At 37.6% G+C, this 12,286-nt stretch overlaps 1 protein-coding gene across 1 annotated transcript; it reads left to right on the top strand.

Annotated features, from left to right (window-relative positions):
* The first annotated feature begins 1,246 nt into the window (after positions 1 to 1,246).
* On the top strand, positions 1,247 to 11,972 carry etfa (electron transfer flavoprotein subunit alpha). The gene is made up of 12 exons (XM_036576096.1): positions 1,247 to 1,360; positions 2,736 to 2,885; positions 2,992 to 3,073; positions 3,545 to 3,627; positions 5,594 to 5,693; positions 6,457 to 6,567; positions 6,803 to 6,904; positions 7,179 to 7,247; positions 7,382 to 7,464; positions 9,644 to 9,709; positions 10,288 to 10,368; positions 11,585 to 11,972. Exons 1-12 carry the CDS (start codon positions 1,322 to 1,324, stop codon positions 11,618 to 11,620), a joined length of 1,002 nt encoding a protein of 333 aa, XP_036431989.1. The 5' UTR covers positions 1,247 to 1,321; the 3' UTR covers positions 11,621 to 11,972.
* The last annotated feature ends 314 nt before the right edge of the window (positions 11,973 to 12,286 follow it).

The following is a 12,286-nucleotide window of genomic DNA, read 5'->3' as shown; positions in this document are numbered from 1 at the left end:
TGGCAAAGAATTGCTATCCTCCAGGGATACTGCAGCTTCTGCTTAGGAACATTTTGGCAGTATTTTAACAGTCATCAACAGTCTTCAACCATTTTAACTTTAACCATTTTAACCATTTTAACTTCTTTTAAGGTAGCACTGAGTTCACAATGACACTGAAATTAAGGTGGAACTGCATTAAGTTAGCACTGAATTTAAGATGGAACTTCAATTAACAGCACTAAAATTAAGGTGGCAAAGAATTTAAGGTGGAACTTGGTTTAACGTGGCACTGCAACTACCATAGCATTAAATTTAAGGTGGCACATAATTTAAGGTAGTGCTAAAATTAAAGTGGCACAGTATTTAAGGTGGGACTTCAATTAACATAGTACTAAATTTAAGGTGGCACAGAATTTAAGGTGGAACTTCTTTTAAGGCGACACAGAATTTCAGGTGGAACTCTCTTTAAGGCAGCACTAAAATTAAGGCACAATTTTTGGCACAAAATTTAAGGTGGAACTTCATTCACAGTAGCAACTAGCAAAGAATTAAAATCCACCACGGATACTGCAGCTTCTGCTTAGGAACATTTTGGCAGTATTTCAACAGCTATCAACAGCCTTCAACCATTTTAACTTTGACCATTTTAACCATTTTAACTTCTTTTAAGGTAGCACTGAGTTTACACTGAAACTGAAATTAATGTGACTTAACTTCATTCACGGTAGCAACTAGCAACGAATTACCAACCACGACAGATACTGCAGCTTCTGCTTAACAAAATTTTGCCAACATTTTAACAACTATCAACAGTCTTCAACCATTTTAACGTTTTAACGTCATTAACTGGCTTTTTCAAGCCAACTTAAAGTTCGTTCACGAACTTTCCCTTTCTAGTTTAAATCTGTAGGTTTTAATGCTCCTCACTGAGATGCAACGTTTGACGCAGAGGCTGTCAATCAAGGGTTGTCATGGAGATGCAGTGCGTTGAAGTTCATGCCCACACAGCTGAGAGAGTGAGAGAGGTCAACAGAGAAAAGAAAAAAAAGTTTGACTTAATCGTTCAGAGATTAAAAATAATCGTTTCAAAGTAAGTTTTTTGGACAAAATGATGGATGGCAACTGCACTAAAAGATCCAAAATAGGACCACTTCTCTTCCAAAACACTTCTCTTGACTGTAAAGTAAGAATATCATGTGCGGGCTCTTCAAGCTGAGTGAGACAGTTGATGAGCTCAGGTGGGCGTTTCGTAGTTCTCGTAAGTCTCGCGATATCGCGGCCCTGACTGTGATCTCTGTGGTTCAGTCAACAACAGTGTGGAGGAGCTGCTGCTTCAAACATGCTCAGGGCCATCAACAAGAGAAATATCAGGACTCTGGTAAGACTGATGCACAGTCACCGTGCACCCTGTTTTACAGCCTGAGTAAGTGAAGTGTCAGCTCGTTGCTGTGGGAGAGAGAGAGAGAGAGAGAGAGAGAGCGAGCTGGACCAGAGTCTGCATTAGTGAAACACTACTTGTAGCTAGCCGTCTAGCTAGTTAGTTAGCTACCTAGCGTTAGATGAACACTTAATTAACCTAGGTGTTATCACAACACCCGTACAAGCAATGGTAAAACAACTAAGTTATACAAGCGTTTTTGTCCATGTGTTGTTTATATTGGAGCTTGCAAGGCATCTGTAATAGGATAGCTAGTATTATTTAATATAGCTAACGAGAGACCGGCTAAATAGCATGTGAACCCTAACCTGTTATCCTAGCAGTTTGCTAGCTACCATCTAACCTCAGTAAACTAACCCGTGTTCCCTCCACACTGACGCTACAGTCGTGATTTTTGGTTTTGTCTGCTGTATAATTAGGCTAGTTTTAGTCTTTGCACAAAGTCACTGTATACGCAGTGCTTTAAGTGATAGTACTGTCTTGTGTTTTTTATTGGTAGGCTAGTTAGCCGTTAGCCGTGTCTCAAGGTTATGCAGACCCATGAAGACCTTGCGATACGACACCAAACACTAACACTGTCTGTTACAACTGTCACACGTGATGAGTGGCTAACATCTTGAAACTTAACTAATTTACTTCCATATCTGAAATTTTAAGTGTGTTTTATTTATTTATTTATTTATTTATTTTTATCAGTATATTCTCTGAGCTTGCATGAGCACGAGTCTGAAGGTTTTCAAATCAGTTAACCATATATCTGAAAATTGAGTTTTTCCTTTAAGTTTCACTTAATTTGTATTAAATTCAGTCTGTTGGTCTGTTGGTTGAAGATTACATTTTATCAAAAAAATCAAATGGGTTTATCCAGGATATAACTGTGCAACATTTCATCACCTATCAAAGAAAGTTCTGTGGCGTTTTACCCCCATCATGCTAAATTTAGTTGTTGTATGTATGCAGTTATTGTTCTCAATTTACAGTCTCCTGACCTATAATTTTCATAGCTGACACTTTCTATATTTTTTTTAGTTAATACAGAATCTTCTGTCTTCACCCACCCCCTGTGTGTACTTTGCAAATTCCCAGGCTATTGAATGCTACGTGGCTTAAACTGCTTTGGTTTGGATTGAACCAATAACAGCCATGTTTACTATCTGGTTGAAAATGTCTGTTTGCCTTTTATAGATGTGGTGGTAGGCCCATGTCCATGTCTCACTAAAGTGTAACAGATTCAGTAGTGAACGATTGTAGTGTATATTTAAGTACTTATGCTGTAAACCAGTAATGACCGTAGTCTCGTTCTTTTTATCCCCAGTCAAGTCTCATCCAGAGGTTTCAGAGCACGTTGGTTGTTGCAGAGCACAACAATGACACACTGACCCCAATCACTCTAAATGCTATCTCAGCAGCCAGCAAACTTGGTGGTGAGGTGTCCTGTCTGGTTGCAGGAACAAACTGTGCTAAGGTACAACGACTGTCTGACTGATCCTGTCGTTATTATATAATGTAAATTATTTGTGTCCCACTGATTGAGGACCTGCTTTTAAATGTTAAAATGCATTTATGGTCAGGTAGCAGAGCAACTTTCTCAAGTTAAGGGAGTGAAGAATGTACTGGTTGCTCAGCATGATGGCTACAAAGGATCATTACCAGGTAAATTTTATAAAGAACAGTGAAATTTGCCTTTTTATGTAATAAGTTTTGAAATGCTTATTAGGTATGACTTTACATGGGCATTTCTCTAATTAATGTAACACTTGTTTCCTTGTTAACCTTGGCTAAACTAGGGCAGATTTTGTCAAAATGCATTGCTAATTTGCTAATTATGCAGTAATTCACAGCAAGCTGTGAATTATCAGTGGACATACACAGATCTACAGTGTGTTAATGTGTTGATAATCTCTGATTGTCTGTTGTAGCAACTTAACCAATGGGAACTGTCCAACAGCAAGTGCATATTAAAAAAAAATTCTCCTATTATTTAATCATTAATTCTATAGCTTTTTATCCATTTATTGCATTTATTATAATTGTTTGTAATGACAGTGTCATGAGGTTTATGGTTACTGGGTCTCTGGTCAATGGAATCTTATGTAAGATGCGACTAATGTCTTTCCTTCACAGAGGATCTGACTCCACTCATCTTGGCAACCCAACACCAGTTCAATTTCACGCACATATGCGCAGGAGCATCTGCTTTTGGAAAGGTAAATTTGTGATACTAGTTTAAAAAAATTAGTTAGGATCATTAGCATGCTGTCAATAATAGCACATACAGTAAAAGGCAATAAAATCACACACATGGTTGGGTCCTAGGTGTTAACCTAACATACTGCTTGTCTGCTCCTTATTAAATTGCATTAATTTCTCAGACCTGTTCAGGCTGCATTAAATGTGTGGTGATGTTTGTTTGTTTATTTGTTTATTTATTTTTTTATTTTTTATTTATGTATTTTATATACTTTTTTTGGAAATGTTGTGTTGATGTACATGGCATATGCTCGTGCTTAGTATTAATTTTTTTTTAACCAACATGTTTTAACAGACATTAAATTGTTCTGTTGACAGTTTACAAGCTCATGAACACTGTAAATTTTGGTTAGAACAGCTGAGTTTGTGTGATCTCAAAAGTAAGAAAACTAACGAAACTGTAAGAGCTATAAATTTACAAATTGTTTTGTTGTCAACCTATTGAAATTGAAGATATTGGGCTGTTACAACAGAAAGTGCTAGACTGGATCAAGGAATCAATTCAATCCTCTAACAAATCCTCAAACAGCACACTCTCATTGCATGATGTGATGTTAGTTTCATATTTCTTCCTGTGGGGTAGTGGAGCCTACCTTTGTTTACTCATCTTAAGTGAAGTGCTTAAATTAAAAGAGCTTATTTTAAAGTTTAGTAGTTTTTAAAGAAGAAATATCAGTTCAGTATCTGCCAATGCTCAATGTTTCAGTATTGGTATCAGAAATGCAAAGTAGTATTGTGCCATCTCTAGTAAGGTCTAATGTAGTGATATTTACAAAAATATGTACACAGTAGAGGATGAAGTGCTAAAAAGTACATAAAGGATTTATAACCCAAAAGACAGGAGTTGTATCCGAGCAAGATCAAGTGCAAGTGTGACTTAGAGAAACAGTTTAACGTGATACAGCAAGATGGTTATATATACATTTAGGAAAGTCAAACTTACTTATACATGAAGAGTATTAAGTGCATAATAAAAATCACAGGCTGATGGCTTAAAAAAAAACAATGTACTTGTTTCTCTTTGGTCTGTGAGCTGGTAACGGTCACATGGATTATGCTGTTCCATTAGTAACTCTACTGGTTACTGTGGAAATGTTCTCATCAGCATACTGTCAGCCTTTTTTTTAACCCACTATTGTTCAGTACTGTTCATTCTTTTATGGTTTTATTTTTTTCTGTTTTTGCTTTTGAAGTTATTGATATTTATCTCATCCTCTTTGAGGTAAATGAATAGAGAGGTTGGTCATAAAATGCAGAATGTAGTATTTACTTTCAGCAGTTGTAGTTATACTCAGTGAGAGCTTTTATGATTACTGTGAATTAGAAAGGGCAAAAGAATCATGTCTGGCAGTCCTTAGCTCATGTTGTATTGGGCATCTTACTTTTGTTTGAGAAGTCTGTCCAGAATAAGTGAAGCCCTCTCCACCATTATATGCATGGCTATTTGTCATTCTGCAGCTAAACTGTCAGCCAGCAGATCTAATGGTATTTAAATTCAATTGTAATACATTTAACAGTATCTTGTGTAGCATAACCCCAGACCAAATAGATGTATTAGTCTCAAATTCCTCACTAGATAGATGTATTTCATATGATGGATTTTTAAGTGGTGGATTTGGTTTCATTATGTCACTATATAAAACGCTTGAGTTACCACCTTTTTTGCATCCAGGCATTTTTCCCCTTCCAGACAGGATGTTTGTATTCTGTCTGAGGTTCAAGATCATTGAAGTTTTTAGACACTGCAGAGAATTGTATGAACTTCTAAAACTGAAGTGATATTTAACTGAAGGTATAATGGTATGAATGGTGCAGTAGACATGCTTACATTTGACGTTTCAATTAGCTAATCTAACCGTTTTCAGCATTTTGTTAGTGTGTATTGTTCCTTTAATGAGGACAAATTTGGGTCTTCTTGTCCAGAATCTTCTTCCCAGAGTGGCTGCCAAGCTGGATGTTGCTCCTATTTCAGACATCATTGAGGTCAAATCCCCTGATACTTTTGTAAGGACAATTTATGCAGGTAACTACACATTTTCGTCATTCTTTCTTTCAGCAGTCTTTGAATTTAACTGTTGTTCAAAGAGCGTTCCCAGTCACATAAGCTGCAGACATTTCCTTTGTCCCTCTTACATGAACATTCTCTAGATTGCTCTTGTGATTTACTACTGTTGGATGGGTGTGCACCAATGACTCACACTTGCTTGTATTTAATATTTTTTCACTGAAAAACAGAATTTTTAAAAGGATCTTGATGCCTTTTTGACCAGCATTGCAGTAATTATGTCCCCCAAACCCTTTTCACAAATTCGCTTGCATAAAAACATGCCATAAATACCTCCAGATGATTTTAACCACTTTACCTTTGGCAACCATTCTACTGAAATATATTCATTTTTGCGGTCAACTATCTATATGATTCATACAGAGCCTCTCTGGGCTTTTGCTTTAATTACTTTAATTACTTTCAGATGGCTTTGATAAGGCCCATTGACTAAACTGGTATGAAACTAGAGGGCCACAATATTACATTTAACATCATTTTATCTGCTTGTACTATGTAGTGTTTTGTTTTGCTCTATTGCAAGATTTATAATTGTCTGAAGAAGGTAATTTGCCAAAGAGTTGAATCAGTGGAATGATAAAGTGTGCAGTGCTCAATGATGGCTCATTGTTTTTGTTCTTGTTGTTCTTGAGTGGTATTGTTTGTGTGTTTTTAGGGAAGATTTTGCATGAAAACGTGAATTATGATGAAATTTCCAATCTTGCCGTTGTGTTTGCTGTAGGGAATGCCCTTAGCACTGTGAAGTGCAATGAGAAAATCAAGGTCTTCACAGTAAGAGGGACAGCTTTTGAAGCTGCTGCTAAAGAGGGTGGAAGTGCTACTTCAGAACAAGGTACTCAGCTCAGTCTATGACTAATTCAGTAGTGTATACTGAGTTTCAAATTTTGTCTCTTGTAACTTTAATTCTATTTAATAATCTGAATCTGATGTTCCAAAGCATTTTGATTAATGTATAGATTTTTTAGTTAGTATAAATGCTGGTTTTATGTAAATATAAAATAATAAATATGATTTGGAGAGCTTATCTGATGCAGTGTGACTTTTTTTTCTTTCTTTCTTTCTTTCAGTGTCTCCAGCTTCTCCTGCTGGGATTTCAGAGTGGCTAGAACAGAATCTGACCAAGAGTGACCGACCTGAGCTCACCAGTGCCAAAGTGGTCGTGTCTGGAGGTATGAGCTTTTTCTTAGGAACAAGTACAGGCTGATGGTCAGTATTGAGGTGTAAGATATGTGTTTAATTTTCACCTTATTCCTGAACTTTGAATAGATGAAAAAGTAAAAGTGTGTGTCATGTGCTGAATATTGCTCGTAATTTTTAAACCATATCTGTGGTTTGAGCTGGGCTGATCAATAGGGTGAAAAGCAAGCCAGCATTGATTTGACAAGTCATAATCTTGTCAATAATGTTATACTATATGCCCATCTCCCGTCTGTCTGTCAACAGGCAGAGGTCTGAAGAGTGGTGAAAACTTCAAGCTGCTTTATGACCTTGCTGACAAGTTAAATGCTGCTGGTAAGGAGAGTAACATTTTCTCACTGAGAAGGTTTAGGAAATGTAAATCAGAATGTTTAAATATAGCAACATTTTTTCCAAACTTCACTGCATGTTGCCTGGGCATGAACTGAATATCACTTTTATTCCCCAAGTTGGTGCTTCCAGAGCTGCTGTGGATGCTGGATATGTCCCCAATGATCTGCAGGTTGGACAGACAGGAAAGATTGTGGCTCCTGTAAGTAACAGTATTATTTGCAAACGATGCCCCGTTGTGGGTGCCCCCCTACTCAGTGATCTGACTCCAGCTCCTAATGTCCATATGAACTGTTTATAAACAGGACACATAATTCACCCAAAGTCCATCAGAAGTCATTATGCTTTATATCCATCGCCCTGTCAGAAGTATTTGATAAATGGTTCTAACTTTGAAGCAAACACAGTCTTTTTTGTAGTCTGATAAAGATGGATCCTTGTTGCCCTTTAAAAAGGTTAATTTTCCATTATCCAGTCTGAGTGGGACCTCCCAACTGTCATTATCCACACATTAGAGGAGCTTGGAGCTGCTGTAATGTAGTTAATGGCACATTCAGACTCCTAAATGATTTACCAGAGCCATTAGTGGAGCAGACCGCTGTGAATGTCTGCCCTGAGCTCAAATCAGGCAACCCAGCTCCAAACCCAATTCTCCAAATGTTTTGACAAGCTTGTCAGAAGCTCCATGACTATTATGTATTCATAATCATCCTGAAGGAATCTTAAGGTTTTAATTGTTGTGCATAAACGCAAATGAAGTAGAGATTTTTAAGCATTCTTTATGGTCGACTGAAAATTCATAGTGGTTAATATTAATTTTGACCTTGGGCATTGTTTTGATGAGAAAAAATTATTCTTTTGTTTTCTCATGACCTGTTGTCAGCTTTGCAGTAGATGCAAGTTCTGTTGTTATTAACAGTGAACAGTAAGCAGTAAGCTTTAGTCTGATGGACAAACGTGCGTGTTGCTCATGTGTGATTTATTTTTAACCAAGGATAAGGTTCAGTTCTCAGCTAGCAGTTTCAGATATTTGAGGAAAAGACTTTTTATGAATACTTGTGAAATGTAAATATGCAACCATTTCCTGAAGCCTTCTTGCTCTCTGAATCCATCCGGAGATATTTGTGTGCTGTGGCCGGGGTTGGAGTAAAACAGCATCTGTGTTGGTCTGGCGCTCTTACAGTAATACGTGGCCTGGCTTTTAGGACTCAGGCTGCCTATGTGTTCACAAATTGATGCTGTGCTCCTGTGAGAGCACGGCAGCCACATTAAACAGCACTAAAATATTCATAGGCTAGTGCATTAAGCTGAGAGCCGGTGCTGGGCTCCTCCCCAGAGGAAAGGGTTGGCGAAGGAGGGGAGAGGGCTGGTGGGGGCTCCTGCCTGCTACACCCCCCCTAAGCACTCCTCTTTTGAGGGATTACTTGGGTAAGCTGCTCTGGCTTTTGAAATGGGCAAGCAGGGATGGCTATGAAGTAATGCTCAGTGGGACAGAGGTTGAATGTCATGCCTGGTCAGTTGTCTCTGGTTGCCAGTGACCACTAAACACCTTTCTGCATTTTTTTTGTAGTGTATATAGATTGGAGGTACAGGCAAGTGTAACATTTGGAAATATTCTTCTCTCATATATTTGTTTCTTGAACAGTGATTGCAACAGTTCAATTTATGTACAATAGTTTGTGTATTTAATATATATTATATTATAATATATATTATATTATATAATATTATATTATATTATTTAAATTAATAATTATTTTTCTTTCTCTCCAAGTGCTAATTGTGGGCATGAGCCTCATTTTTTCCCTGCATGTGAACTGCACATTTGTACCTGTCATACTGGTGCCTGAGGCATCAACCAATTAAGAAAGAGCTCAGCAGGGTTCTGAAAGCAGACAAATAGAGTGCTTCTGTTCTCAAACGATTCATTACTGTGAGAATTTACAGATAGAGATAATGGTGTTTTGATTAGATAGATAAATTAATGAAATGTCGATTAATGGTAGTTGAATTGAAAGTAATTTGTCAGTATTTTAATGTTTCTCAGTTATACCTGCTTAGTTGAAGTAAAATTATATTGATTAGATTGCTGCTAGTACTAGAATAAAGCCACTTGTGGCCAAGTGTTACAGAGCTTTTACCAGGGTTAAGGGGTTTTGATAGGCAGAATGTGAGTCCTGACTCAGCCCATTGCAGTTTATTACCAGAACTATCCATTTCACAATATTTAATTGGATATTCTATTGGACCCTTGAAAGTTCAACAGTTTTGTTCATACCAGTGTCAGGGAAATGGCATTAGTTTTTGTCTGATATTTGGTTTTGATCCAATGATAAGCATTTCTCTGAAAATAATACTAAAACATTTCTCATTGTCCACAGGAACTGTACATTGCAGTTGGCATTTCTGGAGCCATTCAACACCTTGCTGGAATGAAGGACAGTAAGGTAGGGAAATATTGCTTAAATTGCAAATCATAATTGTGTCCTGCTACTCTAAATAGTTGTCACAATAATGTGAAACCCCCACTGTTGCCATGCCAACAATCATTTTTAGGGTTTCCACATTGTGCCACCTTGTCTCTGGCTTGAGCATGCTGTGTGTTCAAATGTAGAGTTGTGAATGTGATCTGGAATAGCTTTTTACCTGCATGTATAATTCAGATGCATTTTTTGCCTCTTCTGTGTCTTGTCAATGCAATTCTTTGTGCCGCCACTTCAGTACCTGCTAGACCACCCACATCTTCTCCATGTATCAAATGACTCATTTCCATAACTCTATTAATAGTCATACACTGGAAGCGTTCTGTACATTAATTGTTAGATACTGCAAGGTGGAATAAGTAAAAATATGCTCCAGATGTCCCCATGTTTCGTAACTGCAGAATACAGGAATCTAGGAAACACTTTTAGTGTAAAGATCTCAAAGATCTCAAAGATGCATTTCCCTGAAGGTTTTCATTTATGAGTGGTGCTGTAATTCCACAGAAAAATATGTGTCAATACTGCTGCTTATGTATTTTTAGACTATTGTTGCCATCAACAAGGATCCTGAGGCCCCCATCTTCCAGGTTGCAGATTACGGCTTGGTAGCTGACCTGTTCAAGGTAAGCTACCTCAATACATATAAAATGAAACAGCAAAAATGAGTTTTAACAAAGTTTCACACAAAGTATTTGTGTCTTAAGTGTCTTATCAACACATACAGTCACTCGACTTGTACACATCATGGCAATTTTTAGGCTGCCGTACATGTAGTTCTCGTACTCCCAGATACCCACTGACCCACTGTAGGATGAGGTCACATGTTTATCTGGTAGCAAGTTTCTTCCAGTTGGGAATGGCAGGCAGGACGGAAATCCCCCCCAAAAAAATGACTGGAGAAATTAAAGCTGCGTTTTCACTGATAAATTTTGCAGCATGCATTATTCCAGTTAATGGAAATGTGCTTCTGCTGAATTATTGAGCTACTGCATTAATCAGAGAAGAGTCCAGGCCTGAGCTAGAGCCTACATGTTAGTGAAAGAGAGAGATAGACAGCACATGTATCCACATGTATTCTCTCTCTCTCTTTCTCCTTCACACCAGAAAAGTAATTGATAGTTCTCACAAGTGTGTGGGGTGTAGGCTTTCACCTTTATTTTCAGGGCCCCTTTGCCAATGCTTTACATGGCCCACTGGTTTCTGTACTTTTTGAGTGGCATACACACTCTGAGTGCCAGAGGGTTGCCACACACTCCAGCACCCGTCTGTTGTTGGTGTTTAGTGCCTGTAAGCCTAGCAGCGTTTATTTCCCTGTGTTTGCCCTGTTGTTCATCTTTTATTTAGCTTGTGTGGTGCTTGGTGCAGGTGTGTGAGTAAACTCTGTAAAAGTGATTGGTAATGATAGACAGCGGCTGCTGAGCCTGAGCTGCTCTAAGATCAGCTTACATGTGATCACTCCTCGGATAACTGATTAAAATGGATGGGCTTTCTCTCTTTCCTTAAATTGAAAAGTGATCTGGGGGACATATTCGGGTGATGATATAGTTTTTCAACTGCTTTGCATCACACAGAACCTCTGCTTTGACCTACTGGGATAGTTACATGCCAGTCAGCCTGTTGAGAAACTTCGCCCTAAAAGAAGATGCATACAAATTCTGATGCTCTTCTCTGTTGTCTTTTGTTCTAGATTCTGTAGTTAATGGACTCTGTATTGTGTATTGTTTGTTTGTTTGTTTGTTTGTTACAAGGAAACAGCTGTTATATATTAGTAGTAAACATTGTGCATGTTGATGGGAGTATGCTGTATTAATCACACACCTAAATGATTTTAACCTGTAGGCTGTCCCTGAGATGACGGAAGCTCTGAAAAAGTAACACTCATCACCCTCATTTCAGCCTGGGAGACATGCCTGTAATTGTCCTGGGATTGTTAATAATAATTCCTTAATCCTTAAGGAAGTCCTGTAGAAGTTATGGATAAGAGTTATCACTTATCCTCTAACAGAACTTTTACAAAAAAATCTCATGGATAATACATCAGGCCTTTCTTTGATAAAGAATTCAGTCTACATATTACTGTATTTGATAACATTTGTTGATAACAGAAGTATTCTTATGCCAGCTCAAATCTACCAGTAGCATTGTTTTTGGCTTTATCATGTGAATACTTTGCATTTACTCAGTATGTAACAGTACATGTAATAAATGTCAGCTGTCCTCTTCTAAACTGAGTTTCAGATTTATTAACAAAAAAACATTTTTTGAAACTTTTGTTTTTCTTGTTTTCTGTTCAATGAAGCATTTTCGGTTCATTTTAACTAGACATTCAGCTCCATTTCTATGCAGTTGCACAAAAACAAGCTAATTTAATTTAACGTCTGGGCTTGTATAACCTGGCCTGGATAAATCACTACAATAAACAAAATTCTGTTTGCAAAAAATCTGTTATCAAGTTTTCTGTTCCCCTTCTTATGCTTCAGAATATTTCCTAAATATTTTAAAACTCTGCTGTCCAGGGTGTTTCCTGCCTTCTGCCCAGTG

The sequence above is a fragment of the Colossoma macropomum genome, unplaced genomic scaffold, assembly GCF_904425465.1.
Source record: "Colossoma macropomum unplaced genomic scaffold, Colossoma_macropomum, whole genome shotgun sequence".
Classification (NCBI taxonomy): domain Eukaryota; kingdom Metazoa; phylum Chordata; class Actinopteri; order Characiformes; family Serrasalmidae; genus Colossoma; species Colossoma macropomum.
The sequence above is the reverse complement of the archived record's forward strand: the minus strand, read 5'-3'. Positions and strand labels throughout refer to the sequence as shown.